The sequence below is a fragment of the Falco rusticolus genome, chromosome 4, assembly GCF_015220075.1.
Source record: "Falco rusticolus isolate bFalRus1 chromosome 4, bFalRus1.pri, whole genome shotgun sequence".
In the NCBI taxonomy this organism is placed as follows: Eukaryota; Metazoa; Chordata; class Aves; order Falconiformes; family Falconidae; genus Falco; species Falco rusticolus.
The window spans coordinates 111,957,380-111,977,923 of NC_051190.1; the positions used below are offsets into that span (position 1 = coordinate 111,957,380).

General features: G+C 39.2%; 1 protein-coding gene across 1 annotated transcript in view; it reads right to left on the bottom strand.

The window, feature by feature from the left end:
- Positions 1-20,120, bottom strand: part of DNAH11 (dynein axonemal heavy chain 11) — a 132,407-nt gene extending 112,287 nt beyond the window's left edge. Inside the window, 16 exon segments of the mRNA XM_037383857.1 lie at positions 2-69; positions 1,112-1,167; positions 1,170-1,211; positions 2,682-2,691; positions 4,833-4,925; positions 6,585-6,711; positions 7,821-7,892; positions 9,074-9,317; positions 9,729-9,764; positions 10,155-10,263; positions 17,294-17,334; positions 17,337-17,448; positions 17,537-17,625; positions 17,628-17,784; positions 18,415-18,699; positions 20,013-20,120. Coding sequence (XP_037239754.1) covers positions 2-69; positions 1,112-1,167; positions 1,170-1,211; positions 2,682-2,691; positions 4,833-4,925; positions 6,585-6,711; positions 7,821-7,892; positions 9,074-9,317; positions 9,729-9,764; positions 10,155-10,263; positions 17,294-17,334; positions 17,337-17,448; positions 17,537-17,625; positions 17,628-17,784; positions 18,415-18,699; positions 20,013-20,120 — 1,649 coding nt within the window.
- Between the last annotated feature and the right edge of the window lie 424 nt (positions 20,121-20,544).

Here is a 20,544-nt window from a genome sequence, read left to right on the forward strand (position 1 = left end):
ATGTTTCTGGGCATTGTCCCATCTGTGGCATAGCTGTGACAGCCAAGCGAAAGCGTGGGAATTGGTGACCTCAAAGGCCATCGCAGAGCCATTACACCAGGTAGGAGCTATTCAGATAAAAGAAACATGACCTATCACGAAAGCTACAGCTGTCATCAGTAAGTCTCACACCTCATGCCTAGCCACTTGTGACTAACAACTACTACAACCAATTATAAAGAATTAGATGCACCTCGAGGCATTTGTGTTTTTATACAGATGCAAGTGTAACAGAAGATCTTTTTAATAGAGCTGTTACAGCAGAACACTTGGTCGCTTCCAAAGCCAAGACCTCTCCTTACAAACAACGCAGTCTTTGCATGACAGCAGACGTTACTTCGCCCAGACTGAGTTTCATTTTACTCCTCAAGCCTTGTTTCTTCTTGTCTTAATGCCATCTTAGAAACCTGTTTTCTTTCTGAGGCCTGTGTGGTCACCAGGAAAACGAGATTCTTCCCTGCTTCAGTGCCCATCCATGAACCGCCCTGTGCATTCACCCCAGTAGCACGTGCCAGCCGCCTCGGTTCTACCTGCACCCAGTTACACACAGGCTGAGCACTCTGGGTTAAATAAACAGTCAAAACTGCAATTGTATGCACTTGCAGAGTCACCACAGGAGAGGAGTGCCTTGCTCTATAGATGCACATGCATGCCTCTACGGGGAGAGGAAAACACGCTGTGAACGACCGAAGGCAAAATAAGTAAAGACGTTTGAGAAAAATCCTCAGAATGCCCAAGCATTGCCTGCACTCGGTTTTGTGATCTGAAAGTTAAGGAAGTATCTTGCTGCTCACAGAAAACCTGCTACAAGTTTGAAAGGTTCCCAGAAGTAAAGTAAAAGTTGACACCTGACTTTTTTTTTTTTCAGGTGACTTTTATATTCAGAAGGCAGTAGCCCATAAAAACGCAGGCACGGCACACAGATCTGAAGCAGGCTGTCTTCATGACTATACCTACTCCACCTCCAGCATCCTGCTGCCCACGTGCAGATCCAAACTTGGCTTAAGTACTATTAATACCCATAAAAACCGCAACAACTATGCATGCACAATATACCTGACCAAACATACACCTTCTGAGCTACACAGCTTGCTAATACATCTCTAGCATGAAGATCTATGGCACAAACATGATTTTCTGTTGATCACCCAGGGAAATTTCTCCGGGCAGCACTTAGCCGAGTGACCTGAAAAGATTTAGGTAACCTCCAAGTCCAGACAGATCCCAGTACCATCCACCGTTATTGCCACTAGAAATTAGTTCTGCCTACATCATGAATTAAATCACCACCAAAACTGGCTTGTATGTACAGATTTACTGATACTAAACATGAGATGCCAGAAGAAATCCTGGTTTAAACACATCTGAACCACCTCCAAAACAACAATCCAGCTGAGCACAAATACTGAAGGTGGTCAGCTAGACAGGGTAGGAGGAATAGATGGATAAGATGATGTGCATGAAGTGTAAATTTTGTGGCTACAATCTCCATAGTGATATGCAACAGCCTCTTTATAAATTTTACTAGTTGCATGAGAACATTTATTGACAAACTGAAAACAGACTGTAGGAAAGATCAGTGACTTATGTTTTAAAAATAGGCAAAGCAACGAAGGAAAGATCACAAAGTAAGGTACGAATGATTATACAGAGTTACATAGTAGAAAGACTCTAAGGAATTTTTCAGGTTTCATACTAATAAGAAAAAAATCCATACACAGCTACTGCATGTAATTTAAGGAGGCAAACACAACTAACTTTAATAGAAAACCACTATTTACTGGGTAGCTGCTGTGAGACAATGATGCTTGTACATTTTTTAATACACTATGGCTTTAAAATGGGAGGGAGAATTAGTGAGACCTTAAACCCTACACTTTCTGCATTAATTTATATAAAACACAAAACCACCTACGAGTGCTGTTTTTACTGAGAGTTTAAGGCTCAGAAGGTAATACCCCATGCAAATGTTACTTGATAATCACATTCTAAGCCCTAACAGATTCTGAAAATGCCTACAAAAATAAAACCAGCAGGCAATTTCACCACGTTTCCGATTTTTCTCTATCATATCATGAAGGATATACCAACAGCAACATTCTGACTGAAATTATCAAATATCCTGAAATATCTCTGGCATCTTCCTTTAAACACACCCAAAGCTCTCCTCCTTTACGGCAGTGAGCTGCTATCTGCAGAGAGGTCCAGATAATCTTTCCTTGTCCACTCTGTACCGCAGAACCAGTCCAAGGTCCCCACCACAGGTCACCCCAGCGGGGAGCAGCAGCAGCGTAGGACAGCGCGCTCTGCTCTGCTGGCAAAGTGACCACAGGAACAGCCCGAGTGGACCACGCAGAGGTTCACCATGGACCAGTCCCTGCCTTCCACAGAAGCTCGCAGAGATTGTTTAAAAACAAACCACCCCAAAAAGAACATAAAAAGCCCTGGAGCTGGGTATCCTGGGAACACACGGCACAATATACCACAAATACATCAGCCCAAAGTTACTAAACAAACAAAAAAATCCAACCCAACAAAACCAAACCCCCTAAAAACCATGCTAGCTCTTTTATCAAAATATTTAATAGTCATGAACTAGACTGAAATTTGGCTAACCCTTTACTTCACCTTTTTATTTATACATCTGTCATTCTGTAGCCAGAAGTTCTGCATTTAAAACCGTACACAGTATGGAATGTTTCTTTTGTTTGAAGTCTGCTACCTAATAGCTTCAGGTAGTGCCTGTTAGCTCTTGTATTATGAGAAACAGCAAACAAAGATTAATCTTTATCCACCTTCTCTATTACGGGGATAACCTTAGACACCTTTATCAGATTTCCACCCCCACTTTGAGGTCTCTTTCCAATTTTGCATGTCCCTTTGGCAGATTTTTCTAGGTTGGAAAAGAAAACCAAAGCGACTTAAAATTTTCAAAAAGCAAATATTGAAGAGAAGGTGGAGGTAAACAAGGGCAAAACAAAAATCAAATGGCAGAAGGTACCCTTCTGAAGTGGGACTAAACCTAATAATATTAGAAGTAAACTGTTCAGTTTGACACAAACAAGCCCAACAGTTTTGGCTTCCTTAGGCAAATATATGGGTATTTGTATACATACTGGTTGCATACTTTATTCTTGCCACGCTATCATGAGTGATGTTTGGCAGTATTTTTGCTTTTACCTTTCAGCCCGGTTCAGAATAATCCCACAGAAAACCCAGAAATTAATAAGTGACAAAACCGCCCATGAGATAACAGAAATGGAAGTAAAAAGCATTTTTTTTTTTTTTGGTAGATGCTAATAGCACTTCATTTACTACAGGATTAAAATTATTAAAAATGCCACTCCTTTCTTTTTAATGAGACCATTTTCACATGTATTTACTTGCGCCGAATTAAACAAAAAGAAAATATTCAGACCCGCTTCTTGTGGCAGTCCTCCAGGGCTGATGCCAAGCCCTCGTCCAGCCTGACAAATGGCATTTCTACACCTGAAACCCACCAGGTTTGTGAACCAGTAAGTGCCACCTGGGCTGGGTAGACCAAAACGCCACTGTTCCCTCTGCTTCCCTTCACAGGCCGCTATGGCCTCCATGATGCAGAGGCACCCTGGTTTACATACCATTTCCTTGAGGTGTTGCAACCAAGACTCCACTTTTTGAGGACAAAACCCCAAACACGCATAAATTTGTGCAGGTAACATAAATGGTACATTTTATACTAACAATACAAGAGTCTCGTCTCATTAATCTTCACAAAGGATTTTCTTTACATCAACATTGCTTACAAACTTAAAGTGAGAGTGGGTTGTTTTCTTCCACTTTCCCTCTCCGACTGCCGGCCCCTTCAGTAGGGTTTAGCTCAGAGGAGCCCTCCCCAGCCCCCCAGACATCAGACGTTGTTTTGTTTTCCACATTCACTTGACTTGGACACACAGGCATACTGTCTTAGAGCTCCAAATATGAAAGTCTGAAGGTTTTCTGTTCACAGACACGGAGTAAACACAGACAATATGCTTTCCTATGTTTCTGCACTCAAACGTAGCTGTATCTTGGAGAAACTATCTCCAAGAGGCAAGCTGCATACATTTGCCCATTCAGTCTGGGGCCTCCCTGCTGAGACAATCAATCATTAGAACCACATGCAACATTGATTTTATGCAATGTGAATGCTTATCCATTCAGCACTGTTCCGAGAACAATGAGTTATTGTCTCAGAAGCTGCTGATCTGCTCTTTCTGACCTGCCAGTACCCAGTTAGCACACACAGTGGCTGGCCAATTAGCAAATGGGAGACTCCAAACCAGCTAAAACCCTGCTCAGCTGACAGGGGATGCAGGAGGGAGCTGGAGGTCTGCAGAGGTGTGTGCTAAAGGATAAGAGAGCAAGGCATCTGAAAGTATAATGGAAGATGAAATCAAAGGGCAGAAGAAGAGAGGAGGTATGAGAAATGCAACAGTCAACCATAGACTTCATCAGTTCTGTGGCTTTTAGGACATTTTTTTTTTTTTTTTGCATTTCTCCTAAACACTTAACTTTCTACACTTCTTTTAAAAAAACCCACCAAAATCATCACATACAAGGAGCAGGTAGACAATTTGATAAATTATTAGTTTATTACACAGTTTTGGGCCAGAAAATGCTTTGAAATTTGGAAAAAATAGTTGTAAGGTTTTTCAATTATTATTTTTTATAAACTGACATTTTTAAAGCAGCAGTTCATGCCATTGAAATGGTCTATTTAATCTACATCCCAAAGAGTGCAACATCTGTGAAGGAAATTTCATATAACATACCTGGCCACTGCATCCACACTCATGGAACAGAACAAACTCCTTTTCTCTGCTGTACACCTCGAGGGAAACATTTATACATTCTGCTATATTCTCCTGAAATTTAAGACCAGCAACACTGTAAAAAGTTTGGCAAGACAATGGGCTACCTGTACCCCAAAATACCAGGTGTATAAGGAAACAATTTACCTTAGATTTGTGTTAATCACACTAATACATATCTCTATTAAAGTGGATGACTACCATGCTAACATTTGCTATACACAGTAAGATTTGGTGGTTCAACAAAGTTTAACCTATTTCTTGGCAACTAACTGGATAAGGTGAAGTCTTTGCACTAATCTTACAACTGTGTTTCTTATTCTAATGTTTTCAGCACACGGTGTTTCAATTGACCTTAGCAAGGAAATGCACTGAAGCATTTAAGTTTTAAAGACAATAAACAAAGTAAACCCCATTTCCCCCCCACAGTATTAGAACACTTATGCCAATCAAAGAAATAAGAAGGGTCCTTCTGATCTCCCTTAGGGTGCAGACTGACACGGCAACACTACCTGACCGTTGCACAATCACTACACAGAGGTTTTTATGGGAAAAGCTGGGGGAAAATGGTCACAGATACAGTCAGTAGAGTTATTTGTGCTGTTGTCGGTTGTTAGAAGAGTCTGAAGGCCAAAGATGGCTTGGTATAAAACTGAAAAGTCTTGAAATTGTTATTAATTATGGCTAATGCTTATTTAACAAATTGTTGATTCAGGTCTAAATGCCGTGTGTTACCACACACCTCTCCAAAGGCCATGGAGTCTGAAGATCACCGTCCATCCACCAGCATGCTGAGCCTGACAACTACAATAGAAGGTTTGTTTGGCTGCTCTTTTTACATGTAGCGTATAGCAACGAGCAGGCGAAACAAATGACTGAGATTTAGTTACGTGAAGAAGCTATGGGAGTCTACAATCATGTCTGAGAAGACTCGGTGTTGTTCAAGCCTCACAAGTCCCTCATCCTCTTGGAAAGTATCCGTTCTTCTGTTACACGTCACTTCCCTTCAAAAAAGGCTTTTCCCGAGACACACCAGTAACACTAGCACTCAAGAGAATTAATGGCTGTGGCTGGATAGTCAGTGAGGCCAGGAGTATCATCTGGCATGTAGATAACATAGTATAAAGCTTCTGAAATACATCAAAGTGCCTGCGCTTTTATACAAATTGGTCTCAAAGTGTCACAAAACCTAGCAGATCATTGTTCAAGGGGGCAAAACAGAAGGGTAGCTACAAAAACATTCCTCGTTCAATGGTCAGCCGCTCAGTCGGTAACAGCCTAACAGAGACCATAGATCTTTCAGCCTTACTTATCACCACTATGCATAGCATGCCTGAAATTCAATCAGTCCGTGCCAGAAGAATAGACTTGATGATCTCACTGACCTTTTCCATTTCTAATTCCTGCAAACCTACAATCCAAAAATCCAAACAACTGCAAATTGCATGCGGCTAAATTTCCAGCAAGAGACAGCACAGGATTTGTAACACTTCTCAGAATGATGGTTTCATCTCTCCCTTGCTGAACACCTTGTACTTGACCTAGCTGGGTGGCAAACATTTACTACCTTCCTTACACAAAATGTTCCTATTTGCAAAGCAAATGAACACTCAGAAACAAAGGTGCAGTTCTATGATACTATCGCCTAACACAGCTGGAAAACTTGCCTTTCTGTAGACAAAATGAAGTACATTAATACAAAAAGAGGCTCACCTGTTTTGGCCATGTCCCTTTTGAAAGGATGTCTAGCACATCTGCTGAAGAAACAAAATAAAAGTGAGGAAAAGCTATGTGCTTGGTTTCTAGCTATTCAGCCAGAGCTTTTTCACAAAGGGAAAGTCTGAAAATAAGATGGGTTTTAATGACATTAGCCTTTAATCACCCCAAAGCCAAAAATACCCTCCCAGTTATGTAAAAAATCAGACCAAACAGTAAACTAGACCAATATAATTCACTTTTGATTTAAAATAATAATGATGAATATGGCTGTAAGGAACAGAGAAGATAGCAAGCCTTACGTGTTTCCTTTCCAGAAACCAAAAGGGAACATGTTCTTTTTACTTACTCAGACCAAGGAACCCAAGAGAATGGAATTGTGCCCGAAAGGTCCCTGAAAAGGTAAGTTTGGCTAAGTGGAAACTCCCCTTCAACTTTCCAAAGAGTCCAGCCTTAGAAAATAAGGGACAAGAACAGAATTCCTTACTTGAGAAACCAGTCTAATGGGACAGCAAAGTAACCACTTTTTTAAAGATGCACATACATTATGTATGAAGGATAACAAACATGAGAACAAATGCTGGTATTGACACAAAAAGTATTAAGAATCAAAATACTCAAGTACATGCCTATCTGGAAAGGAAAAACACACATTAATTTGCGTGACTGATGCACTTCAGCTATTTGCTTGGTATTTCTCATAACAAAAGTGACATCTCAAAAAAATAGGTTTGTGTTTTGGGTGGTTTTTAACTTCCTGTTACAACTTTTTCCATGGAGAAACAGGCTGTGACTCCAAACATTGCTGCCTGTACAGGCAGGCAGAGTGAACATCAGTGGGAAGTTCAAGGCAGACCTTTAAGTGTGTTGACGCAGAACCTTTGCTGTACACATGAAAGCAAAGAAAGCTGTAAGCATGAAAGAAAGACTCCCAGCTCCCAGGTTGCGGATGGGGAGAAAATGAATTTAATACAAATTGAACACATTTTTAAGCCCTTTGACAATTTTACATGATGCAATACATGAATAGTGAACCTCAAAAGTCATCAATGCCTCAAATGTAATCAATCATCTAAAAAGCAGCAAAAATCCAATATGCCAAATAGAAACAAATGACAGAAATACCATCAGATCTCACAGCTAAACAAAAAGCAAATATGAGCTGACAGCTCTCATTTCCTGACTTCCAGAACTACGCTTTAGAACAACTCATAACCATACTGGAAATTTTACCTGTGCTGTAAAGCTTCAAAATTTTCATACACCTCTGGCTTGGTTGTAGCTTCCATCACGTTTTTGGCTTTTCTGTGTCAGTCACCAACTCCTGTACAGAAGTGCAAGGAAGTGGGTTTTTTTCTACTTTATACTGTTTACTATACTGGGACAACAAAGGCACTGGGAAAAAGAGCTGGAAGAAGGCACCTCATCAGATTTTAGCTTCCATTTCTTAAATGGAAAAAGAAAAAAAAATCCACAGACACCTATTTTGACAGTGTTTAGACTGAACAGGAAGGAAATGGAAAAGGAACAGAGAGAATTGTGCTGGAGGAAAGCAGATACAACTGATTATACTATTAGAACTCTTCTAACAAGATATAAATGACAGATTGTAATAGAAGCATTAAGTTGTACAATAATTCTGCTCGTGCCACATAAGCCCAATGCCTTTTTCAACACGTACTGAGAAGAAACGTCGCATGTTAAAAGCTGTGAACAATTTCACTGCTCTTAACAGGGTTCTCAACTCATACAAAAGGTGTGAATATAGATTATTATTTTTTTTTGGCATATAGTTAGACATACTGCTGCCCACAGTTTAAATTGCAGTTTTAAAAAATTAGAAATGTATTTGAAATTTTAAATGTAGAACCTCCCTACAGAACTGTATCTTAGTGCTTCAGAATTGTACGTAAGAAGAACTTCCCCTGACATACCCGGATTGAATTACAGGTACATCAATAACACACAAGTTGTTCTCTTCACTAAGCAAGGGTTCAGTGACTTTTCTTGGTCAGAATGAAAAATTAAGGCACGATATTTTGTGCAAGTTCAAATGTTTAGCTTGATTGCTGTAATTACGTTTGGCCAATAATAGAGGATATACTTGTATTTCAACCACTGTTGCCCGAAATGCGATGGAGCTTGGCAGCGGGGATTTCGGAAACTCAGAAGTATCATAGCTCTATGTGACTCCAGGAGGTTAAAAAGCTAACAAGGAGTAAATAAAAGAAATAAAGTTAAGCAAAGGAACAACCTGCAGAACTTTGTCACAAATCATCGTTGATTTTAATAATAAAGAATGCAAAATCCACTTCTGATATTCTCCCAAGTAAGCCTGAGACTCTAATAATAATGTTACTTCAGTGGGTTAGAAATAAGCCTAGCAAAGAAATACTCAAACTAAACTGCCCATATGGTATCATTTAGAAAAATATCTGTCTAAATACCCACTCTAAGTAATTCAAACGCAAGATATAAATGGACACAAAACACTAATTCTACTAACTTTCAAGTCTCTGTTCATTTCAACAAATCTGTTTGCATCTTCAGGCAGCTGGCTTCTGATGTCTTCAGAGCCAGTGAAAATACTTCCTAGATGTGACCACATGTGTTGAACTTCCACCCAAGTGGAAATGACAGAATCTGCCATGTTTAATTTATTTTGCCAACTTTTCACTTGTTCAGTGAAATATACCACATATTTACTTTTCAGAATTGTTTGCAGCTGAATCCGGAAAAAAAAACCCCAGTGAAAATCAGCACTAAAAGAATTTATCAAACAGAGGAGGGAGAGCTAGTAAGAGTTTAACAAATTCTCCTGTAACTTGTTATTATTGTATATCATAACAGAAGGCATCCTTAAACACTGCAAATGGACAGCATATTATTAATTTTTTTTTTTTTTAAATGTAAGAAAATATAAGCTTAGAAAGCTGTAATTTTGTTTAACTCCTACATGGAGACAGGATATTTTTTTAGAATATATGTAGTTACATAGCATACCTATAATTTTTCAGGACTAACACCTGGAGAAAACACAACTACACAACAAGACTCAGGAAAAAAGTTTTAATAACCAAGTGTATCAAGGGAGTGAATAATATTGGTATACTAATAGTATTTTCATTAATTAAGTCCTTACTTGGTTGTTATCTAAAGTTTCAAGCAGCTCTTAATCTGAATTTTATTAAAGGAGCTTTGTTCCTGTGACACTCTTCATATGAAAATTCCATGGCAGCTCATGTGTTTGGCTGATTTCTGGCAAAATCTGGGAACAGGAGGAGTAGTAATTACATCCGTCTGTATATATTACATTTCATATTTTGAGTTGAGAATTTTAATTAAATTATATCTAATATCTAATGCACGCTTTAGATGGTAAACTACACCACAGACAAGAAGTTAGTTTCACTAGGCTCTGAATTTTGCTCCCTAGGTTAAGTCACGTGAAAATATTCACTTCTATTGTTAATTTCCTGAAACAAAACTAAATCAAACAAATAATTTGTTACATACCATTCTGAAAAAACAGAAGGAAAAAATGGGCACCTCTCGCCTTCTCAGTACCCAGCTCTTTGACAGGATTTTCAACTATACTTTGGACTTCATCTGCCTTATGAAGCGGGAGTCCCAGAAGGTCTGTCAAGGCAGAACTTTCTGCTACCAACAGCCTGACCTATAAGACAAAGGGACAGTAGAGAGAAAAATAAGTAAACGAATAAGAAAAATCAGACATAAGCATATAAACAAAGTGTTCAAATGAAATCCAAGTAAAAACCAACAGAGTAAGTCATATGCACTCTAGATACTGGATATGCCTTCAGAGTTGCACCCAAACTGAATTTAGTCAGCCTAGATGAAATACTTCTTGATGCTGTTATTGTTTTGGGGTTTTTTTCTCTTGTACTGTGACATATTGTGTACCATAACACTAAAAGACAAGTTTATTTGCACTGCTGCCATCAAAGTTGATGTAAACTACAGACACAATATTTGCACACTAGAAATCCTGGGGAGGGGTGGGAGTATTTGCCATATTTTGTTACTGCTTTGTAATATATTATTTAAAATCAAAACCTTAAAATTTTGATCAAGGCTTTGAGAAGGTGACAGTCGACCATTTTTTTCAATTTTTGTTTAAAAACTCAAAATTTTTATGCTAGGCCTGTTTAGGAGCCTTTTTCATTAAAAATAACATAAAACATGCTTTTATTAAAACTGCATGTAAAATTGCTTGGTATATTGGAAAATAAACATGCTGTTATGCTCACTCACTTCTGTGTTTTTATTTCAGCTTTCCAGTTTTCTTCATTTAAAAAATTATTTGTAATTGAACTTCAATATTTTTTTTCAAAATGGTTAAGAAAGTTTTTATTCAAATTTTGAAAATCAACAACTGGTCTGTCATATCTTAGAAACCACTGGGATTCTTTTTGAGAAATTGAAATTACTTTTTATTTTATTATTCATACAAACTTCTTTCTTTTTCCAGCTATATGATTGACAGTTGAGTAAAGCATATAAATCTCTACCCCTTTTGGCACCTCCCTTTTTTTTTGTTTTTTTGTTTGTTTTTTTTTTTTTTGTTTTTCCTTCCATCTACTGTCAGGTCAACAGTGTCCCTATGCATTAACTCTTAAAAAATGTACTAGCATGCTAATGTTTCAGGTGGCCTTTCTTCTTACCTTCCATTTCCCTCTGCCCATCATTTCTTCTGTTCACTATTAAGAAACAATCTCTTTTGCTCTCCAGGAAAGTTTCCAGTCACTTTGCTCAGTTTACTTATAAATATTGAATGGAAATTATTACTGGGAAGTATTCCCCTGTCCCAAACCAGGCAGGGAATCTTTCAAGCTTAGTGCTGTTTCCAGGCTCAGCAGGGAGACAGCCAGGCACAGAAGAGCCCTCTAACATAGCAAGCCAGGTCTCCTTCAGAGAATCGGTCCTTTTGTCTGAGCAGAGACTAAAAATTCAGTTCTCAACCCATGAGACGGCTCTGTCTGAAACTTAAATCTGTGCTTCCCTTACACGTTGAATAGCTGGCAGCTGTGGCTCTACCACACGCCTGACAGCACTGCTGCATCTATCTGCAGAGCATGAAAAACCGTCGCCAAGGTCCCTGGCTGAACACTTACTCCTGTCCCATTCACAACCTGGGACCAGTGTGTGTTTTTGCAGCTTCAATATTGCTCTCCACAATGACATCAGATTCTTCACCTTTCACCCCAACCCTCTACGTACATCGCAGGAAGAGACTTTTTTTATCCAAAGACCATGCTTCCGAAGGAACAGGATTAAAATAATCGCAATAATTACTTCCCATTAACGGCCACCTTGATAACTTTAAGAACAATGTGGATAGTTTGTCAGAAAGCTCTGCTTCCCTGCTTCACGTGCAGATGCGTGGGACAGCAGTGGATAGCACAAGACTAGGGAAGACGTTATTGTGGTCATTTGTTTATGTGGCAGACAAAGCAAAGGCTCTGGAAATGTACTTTCCAGTATGTCACTCAAAGTAATGGAACTGTGTTAACACTGCATTTACACAGTGATTTTATGACTCCGGTTGGATCAGTGCCAGATGCTCTGATGATTTAAATCTATTTTTCTTATTATTTCACTGCAGATAAAAGTACCCATAAAATTCATACACTCAAAACCACCGCTCAGAGGGGTAACGGAGACTCACACCCACCAGAGCGTGATGAACATGACACAAGCGATCAGCTCGCGGACAGCGATCAGCATGCTCTCCCTTCCAGGACCTGGCACGTGTACCACAGCGCATGACGCACAGTAATGAGCATGCGGCTATCTCAACCCTCCCCTTGCTTTTGCCACCCCTATCACAGCGTGACCACACTTAGTATGAGAATTGACCAGGTGGAGCCTGGAACTTTGAAGCAATTTAAGCCAAGACACCTGCTGTAAAGTCTGATTCTTCTCTTAAAGCACTACTGATTGCACATGCAATTAAACTTATTTATTCCTGAACAAGAAGAAACTTGATACCCATTAGGTTCAAGATTTCCTTCCTTCCATACTCCCTTGCTATACGACCTGTGAACCACAGCTATTCCTCTAGCGTCCTGCAAATAGTCTGGGGGCTTTATTACCATTTTTGCTTCATACGTCCCTTGTCCCATTGGAACCATCTTCCGCAGGGATACCGTCAACAAAACATTGCAAATGCTTCAAGGAAAGAAAGTTCCTTCCCTTTAAAAATGAGCACCTTTGCTGCAATTCCCAGCACTCTGGAGCTATGCCCAAGAGCAGAGCAGACAAACCTCTGCAGATTCCACCTGTCTCTAAAAATAATGGCTTTCATCTGGTGGGACCTGTCATAAATCCCCACCCTCTTTATTCTGTCACAAACTGCCTCAATTCAGAGAAGCGACAGCACGGTTTTACCATGTACCTCCGCAGGGACTGGAAACTTACCCAGGAAAATAAAGTTTTAAAGGAAAACCCCCCAAAACAAAACACGTTCCAGAACATTCAGTTTGGAGATGAGTAACAAATCCACTGAAACATCAAAGTGGGTGGGAAGAGTGAGGAAGGGGTGGCACCAAGACAGATAAATTGCAGAAAGAGACAGCTATGGAACCTGCCTTGGCAAACCCTCTGAGCTGCAGATCCATCTGTTCCTCATTAATCTGCCTCCGCTGGATTTCAGTCCAACCACCAATGCTGCTCTAAAACTACAGATAAAACTACAGATAAAAGCGTCAATAACATTTGGCAAAGACAAGTTTCTGCTACATGACAGATCAATGGTTGCAGGGGAAAGCCCCTCGCACAGCAACAGCTCCTGGACCCCATTCTTTTCCAACCCTACACCACCACTCCCTAGAAAGCACACGAAATTATCCAGCTTCTCAAAATTCAACCCAAAAGCCAAGCTTTTAAACAGTTTCATACTTTAGTATCTGATAGGTGTGCATACATACCTTTCTTGCACTATCGAACACACACCTGTATCTACTGAGGACATACAGGTACACCTGGGAGATGTGGGAGAACTGCCCCGCACCCCCTCCTCGCCATACAAATGCTACACACAAAATTATGGAAAGAAAATCTAGTATATACATTTCTGTCCTTGCTGATGAAAAACAACTGTTTGAGGGAAACAGAACGGTACAAGGCTGATTTCCCATACAGGTCTCTACACGGACTTTTCTGGACTCTGGCTTCTAGACTTCTACAGCTTTCTAATGTAGAGTCTTCAGTTCTGCAGTGGAATTTTCCAGCTTTCTGAATTTTTATTCAATGATTTTAACTATTCAAGCAAGCTATTGGTATTTAAAAAGCTCAAAATGAAACTACAGAGGTTGTTTTGCTTTGGGATTATCTTGAAACCGGTTAACTTGAGAACAGAGATGTTTTTGCTCCGGGTATCCTAAAACATAGCAACTGTATTTTCAACACCAAAAGGAATATAAAAATCTTCAGTATTTTAAAGTTCTTTTTTCTAAATCAAAAGTCTAACACTTCCAGGATCAACTTAAAAGTATAACATTCAAAACTTATTCTAACTTCATAATTACTTTTTTATATAAAAAAAAATCTTACATTAATATAAACACTAATACCCAACATTTCTTTAGCAACTGCACTTCTTTTTGACATTGTTTCATTTGCTTGAATCTGGAACAGCTACTTCAAGTAGTTTTGCAGATTCTTGCATCAGTAACATTTCTTTTTCCAGCATCTCAAGCTCTTGATTTGCCTTGAAGAAGAAAAGAGGACTCAAAGTACAGTTACAGGGTGTATCGAGCTTACCTAAACCTGGCAGTGAAATCTATAGAGTCTGGGTATATGATTCAATGTAAACACAGCTGAGAGCAATTAATGCAAAGAAGTTAAAACCCTGCATTTGCATTGTCTCTGAAAGCACCCAAAAGGCATACAAAGGACTCTATATTTGAACCATAAAAAGAAAAGTTGCATAGAAAACAGTTAAATTATACTTTTGCAATAAATCCCTTAACTTATTAAACCACTTTTCCTTACTTTAAAGTTGTATAAATCTTAACAAAGTCCCATCGTGACATTTTAAAAAGATCCACTAAATAGTCCACTTTAGACTACTGTATTCAAGAGCATATTATGCTGACTTTTCAAAAAAAGAACAAGAACAAAGAATATGAGCAAGTACTCTGATTTTTGTTATTTTATCAGTAAGCATACGTAACATTGGAAGAGAAACAGGAGAAATCCAGATTTGCCAAAAATACAAAAGAAAGCAAAACAAAAACCCACAAACAACCCCCAAAAAACCCCAAGCCACAAACCACAAATATTTTAGTAAGTACACTGAAATATCATTAGATATAGTACTGGAATATTTACAAGTATGTATGTTTTTCTGAGATTCCCTATTACCTTATCAAAACAAGCGTATGCATTTTCTGCACCACACTGAAAGGGAGCTTCCATTTTAAATCTTTCTCTGAATTCCATCTGCTTCCCCGATGAAACACACCTGTCACTATTGTATTCTCATTAAAAAAGCAGATTAAAAAAAAAAAAAGTCTGATCCCAGAATTCAACACACATCAAGTAAAGTGAATTTTCTTTTGATAACTGCAACATCAGATGCCTGAAGAGGAGTTATTTGTGCTTTACTGACACAGCTCTCTTCTGTAACAGCATTCCGTTTTTCAGGCAATTCTTAAGTTAACAGAGTAGCATTATCTTGAAAGAAAAAATGTCAGATGCGGCAGAAATGTATCAGCAAAATTTGTGTGTTAAAGAGTGAAGACACCTCAAAACCTGTCTATAAAAAACAAATTCAAGTGTCGGATCTCTTTAACCACAAGCTATACTCTACGTCACAGATTTTACTAGAATTTTTGTCAACTTTAAAATAATTACTTGCATGGATCATTGGTAATCAAACTACTTGAACTTAATGGACTCAGTTATTTTATGTATAATGACATAAAAATTCATTCAAAAATATGCTGGGGATCTTCCACGCAGTCAAACAGGCAGCTCCACCCCTGCTGCTTTAACACATTTCAAATATATAAAGCTGACCTGGAAATAGCTTTCTCATTCTACAAACCTCTCCAAGATCTCTAGTAAAACCCTTCAGTGAGCCATGTGGAAAAAAAAACCAACCAAAAAAAACCCCAACAACATTCCGTCATGATGAAAAAAATACCCTGACAGGTTTTTTGTCTGTGTCAAAAGTACAAGAAAGAGAAGCCCAAGCCCAAGTTGCTTCAGAGCCATTAGAAGACTAGTTTAAGGCCCATGTCAGAAATCCTACATTTATTTTCCTAGTCATCACCTCAGTCTGGTTTGGACAAGATTGACACAGAAATAGAAATCCTACTGCAGACTGGAAACCTCACTGAAACTGATGAGAAGTTTTCGTTTTGACTGATTAGCTTATCTGATGAAAAACGTTAGTTGAACCTCTACCCAGTTATATTTAATGCTATTTACAGTGTAGCACATCTCCCAAACCAGGCCAAATAAAGGTGTCTCGTACGCAAACGCTGATCTCAAAGCCACAGCTTCACAAGCTCTTCTAGTGTCAGCAGGAACCACCGCAGCCGCGGGGCTTTTTAAAACCCAGTTTTGCTTACTTCAGATAATCCGCCCAAATTTCACTTGCCACCCAAAAGAATTGTAACTGGGATATGGGTGCAGGCAGAATACTTACAGAAACAAACAGCTGAGGATGTCTGAAAGACAGCATCACCCAGCAGGCATCAGATCCCAGCTTTTGCACCCAGGCTGGGACGCAGCCCCAGACTACTGCTCACTGCATTAAGGAAGGCAGAGCAGCGTAGGAAGTACGCTTACTGGAGTTTCTGTATGGCTCTGCTTCTGGGAGGAGGCTTATGAATGTGAATGTGGCTTGATCATTAATTAAAAAAATAAAATAGCAAAAACTCACTACGGACCTCATCAGAACAAAACGTAACAGCTCTTTTGAACTGATTTTCCATCATTTGCGTAAAACAGATCTTTTAAAGGACATAAGCTACCTGGTTTTATTGCTGGCAGTTGAGAAGGAACAAGGAGAATGGAATTATTTTACATCGCTGAGATCAAATACTGCTATTTTAGGACTATATACGCATGTGTAAACATGAAATATTTCTTTTGATACGGTACCCCTAATGGAGCTTAAACGTTGCCTGGCATCTTACATCCAAATTAGGTTTCCTTAGGTTTCTAACAGTGCAACCATCTCTTTTAAAGGTTCAAAGAGTTCATCGGCAGTTGTCTGCCTCACCTGCACAGCGAAGAGGTGCCCCATGATTTCTACCAGAACACAATAACCTCCCTTGGTCACCTCTCCTTTGAGCGCGGCATCTGTCACTTTTATACATTCTTGTAAGTCAGTTAGACTACCAAAGAGAGAGAGGTAGGATGACAAATATTCCTTTCTGTAGCGAATAAGAATGTTATTTATAAGAGAAAACAAATACAGTTTTACTACATTATTTTAAGACGCTCTGGTCCTGATTTTCAGAGGTGGCAAGTGCTACTACTGAGAATTATCCCAACAGGATAAGCAAGTAAAAGATCTGGAAAACAAAACACCACTAAGAAAATAAAGATTTAAAAAGCTGCAAACCCAGCTCATTGAATTATTACATGTAAAAACACCCCAAGCTTACATTTATATCTTTAGTGCACGTAAACATGCACACACACCCTCCATTTTAACAAACAATGACAAATTGCAGGAGATACTCCTTAAACATCCAGCTCCATTCTTAATGCTTAGCAATCTCATTTTGAAAGGCTTCATATCTGCTTTAAACCAACTATCAAAAACATTTGAGCCTTCAAAGCTGCTCATCTGAACATATATGTTTTCATAGATGTCAACCTAGAACAGGAGAGAAATAGATATATCTACTCCTCAAATTTCACACACACACTAAATAGCCAATTACTAGGACTAGTTGCTTTCTTGCCTGCTCTTTAAACAGTTCCATAGTGGGAGGCTGTTGAGAAAATTCACCAGTAAGGGGCATCTTTGTGGATGCTAAACCATGACCATAGGAAGGAATTCCTTCATAAAGTCAGACCAGCCCTCCAGCCAGAGATGCACAGGGCTAGCAAGTGATCTTCTGTACTCCAGGGTGTCGTCGGTAACATTTGCCACACTCTCCATAATCTCTTGGTTGATCTGTCAGAAATCAGACATGTTGTCCGTATCATTCTAGGCATCAAACCAAAAGTTTTCTTATTTCAGTAGGTGAGACAGTAGTATCAATTGCTTAAATTTATATGCAGATGAAAGACCGGAATTCCATCCCTTTTCCCCAGAGATCTATTAACAATAAAAACTACAATTCATGCAGCTCTTCTAATTTCAGGTTTAACATTTCGTTATATGAACACAAAACCAAACTGTATACACACCCTTTGCAAGTTACTCAACTCCAAATAACAACTTTCATGGCCAATATATAATTCTGCCCAGCAGTTCAGTGGAGAATCCCTTACTCGTCCAAGAGGTCAAGTTTCCACTACGTGCAGATTTACAGAGTTCAACACGCCACCCAAGGTGGAAGCTTACAGCGCAGGAACCGAGAGATGAATATTCAGCTCATTTCAATGAGCTCTGTGGAAAATGGACAACTTCATTCTGCTGCTCACGGGTGCAGAAGTGGGTGGAAGCACGTCTAACTCCCGTTAGAAGTTAACGGGACTGTGCCTCTATAAACCGCATAACTGAGAGAACAGGTGAGGCTCAGGATTTGAAGACTGATGCTATTAAATGAGTTTGCAACTAAAAATAAACTTCTTGCATGGTAGGATTAATTGGATTCATTGTTTACAGACACACCTGGTACTGTTCTGATCCCAGGTGTGCTGCTGTCTTTTTCACCTGGGCAGACATTTGGAAAACATCACCCAGGTGTTCATCTACTAGGTTATAAAAGCCATCACCAGCCTCTTTATCCAGAGAAGGTTCAAATTCAATCTCTGGACTATTAAGGTTCATTTATGCTTGGAAAAGTGGAGCTGGCTTCAAACTATCTTCTATGTTCTCCAAAAAGAAGTCTAAAGAATGCATTATGGTGTTAAATATAACATTGACCGCAATGTCATCAACATATTCTATATAAATCTTCCGAGGCAGAGAAATCTTAATTGAAGAGCTTTAAATCTCCCTAAACAAGCAAATAAAGAAAAAAACAATTGAAAAGTACAATAATATAGGGCTGTGTTAAAGTGTATCTTCATTCAATACACCTCCTTGTTTCAGTATTACTTTATATAATTGATGTACATCATAAACCAATGCTCTCTAATATTTCTTGTATCAGGTGCGCTCCTGGACCGTACCTTGGTCAGTGTAGGAGACTCCTGAAACTCCTTCGAATTGCATTTACACTACCTAAACTCAGTGCAAAGGTGAAGGCAGCCCTGCACTGACAAGACTACAGGTTGGCATAAAACTGTCGTACAATACAGCATCACATTTTGTAAGACACTTCTGCATGTTTGTTCTGCATTGCAGTACCAACCCTTGTTATATTTAATTAAACATTAAAGAGACCTTTATTCTGATCTTTTTAAATAAATATAAATAGTATAAATAAAGGCAGTATTACAAATAAAATTAGAACTGAAACTGACCTAAAAGGTACTCCAGAGAGTAACACTACCATTAATATTGATAACAGACACAGAAATTTGCTGCAGTAGTCACAGAAGCAGGTTCCTCAAAAAATTAGCAAAACTGGGGCAAAAAGACAAAAAACCCCCCTGCTCCTGCATTCACACCTTATTCAAGTTCTTTGTCACTGTATGGCATATCACTTGTAGTCATGTAATGCAGCAGTTCAAAACTAAGGATATCATAATTTGATTCAGCATTCATAAACAAACTGTAAAGTTATCTGTTGCATATTTTTAATTATATGTATATATAAAAGGATGGAATATTCACATTTCAAATTAAAATTATTTCACAATATATCTAATGCAAGAAAGTGTTTCTGCACAATTTCTCCAGCTGCAGAAATTTACCTATGGGGATCACAGGAACAACACAGCTCAGAGTTACAAAAATGAGACAGCAGCGCTATCATGACTGCAGCTTGCCATTCATTCCCCATCTACCAATTTTCAAAAGCACTAACGTTGCTCTCAAATGCTGCCCAAAAGTATTCTCCCTTCTTGCTATTTGTCTTCAAACATCAGTCTTCAAGAACTTTTATGTGGTTTGTGCAATAATGCAAATAATTGAACAAAACCACAAATGACTAAGCATTAATAGTCAAATATTTAACACACGTATCACCACATCAAATACAGCTCACTTGGCTGTGGCCTCAACAAGATGATGGAGCTGGTAGCTATCTTCTTGCAGCATTTTCTGTATCTTAGCAAGTCTTTCTCCTTCATCATCCAGCTATAACAGAACTTCTTTCTTACCTTTCCTGAAAAAGAGGGCATGTTCCATCCGAGCGCTCGTAATTCCCCGGATTGACTAACATTTTCCTTCGGTTGCTGAACACCCTGCTCCAAATCACACACTGACATTTTCACTTGTTTGATGTGGTCTCAGTGGGCTGTCGCCTGCCACACGCACGTTTCCTCTGCTTCTCTTAGCTGGTCATCGATAGTTCGCAGCTGCTTTTCAACCAGAGAATATTCTACCTGTAGAGTAGCCCGCATTAGCCTGCTCTACAGCTGAGTGACGATTTCAAGGCTTCTGATACATTGTTCACGAGAAAGACACACAAAGGATGAAATCCCTGCAATGTCCCACACATGATGGCCCATTACTGGGCAGAACAGCTATTTGAGGGAGGTCTATACACTGTGAAAGGGAAAGCATGCGGACCTTCAGTCTCTCAGGACAGAAGAGGCTGCTGGACAGAAGGTAAGCTACAGGAGGGCAACTGGACCCACAGCCTGGAAGCTCCAGACTGGCAGTGCCCCCAGGGATCTCGTGCTCAGCTGC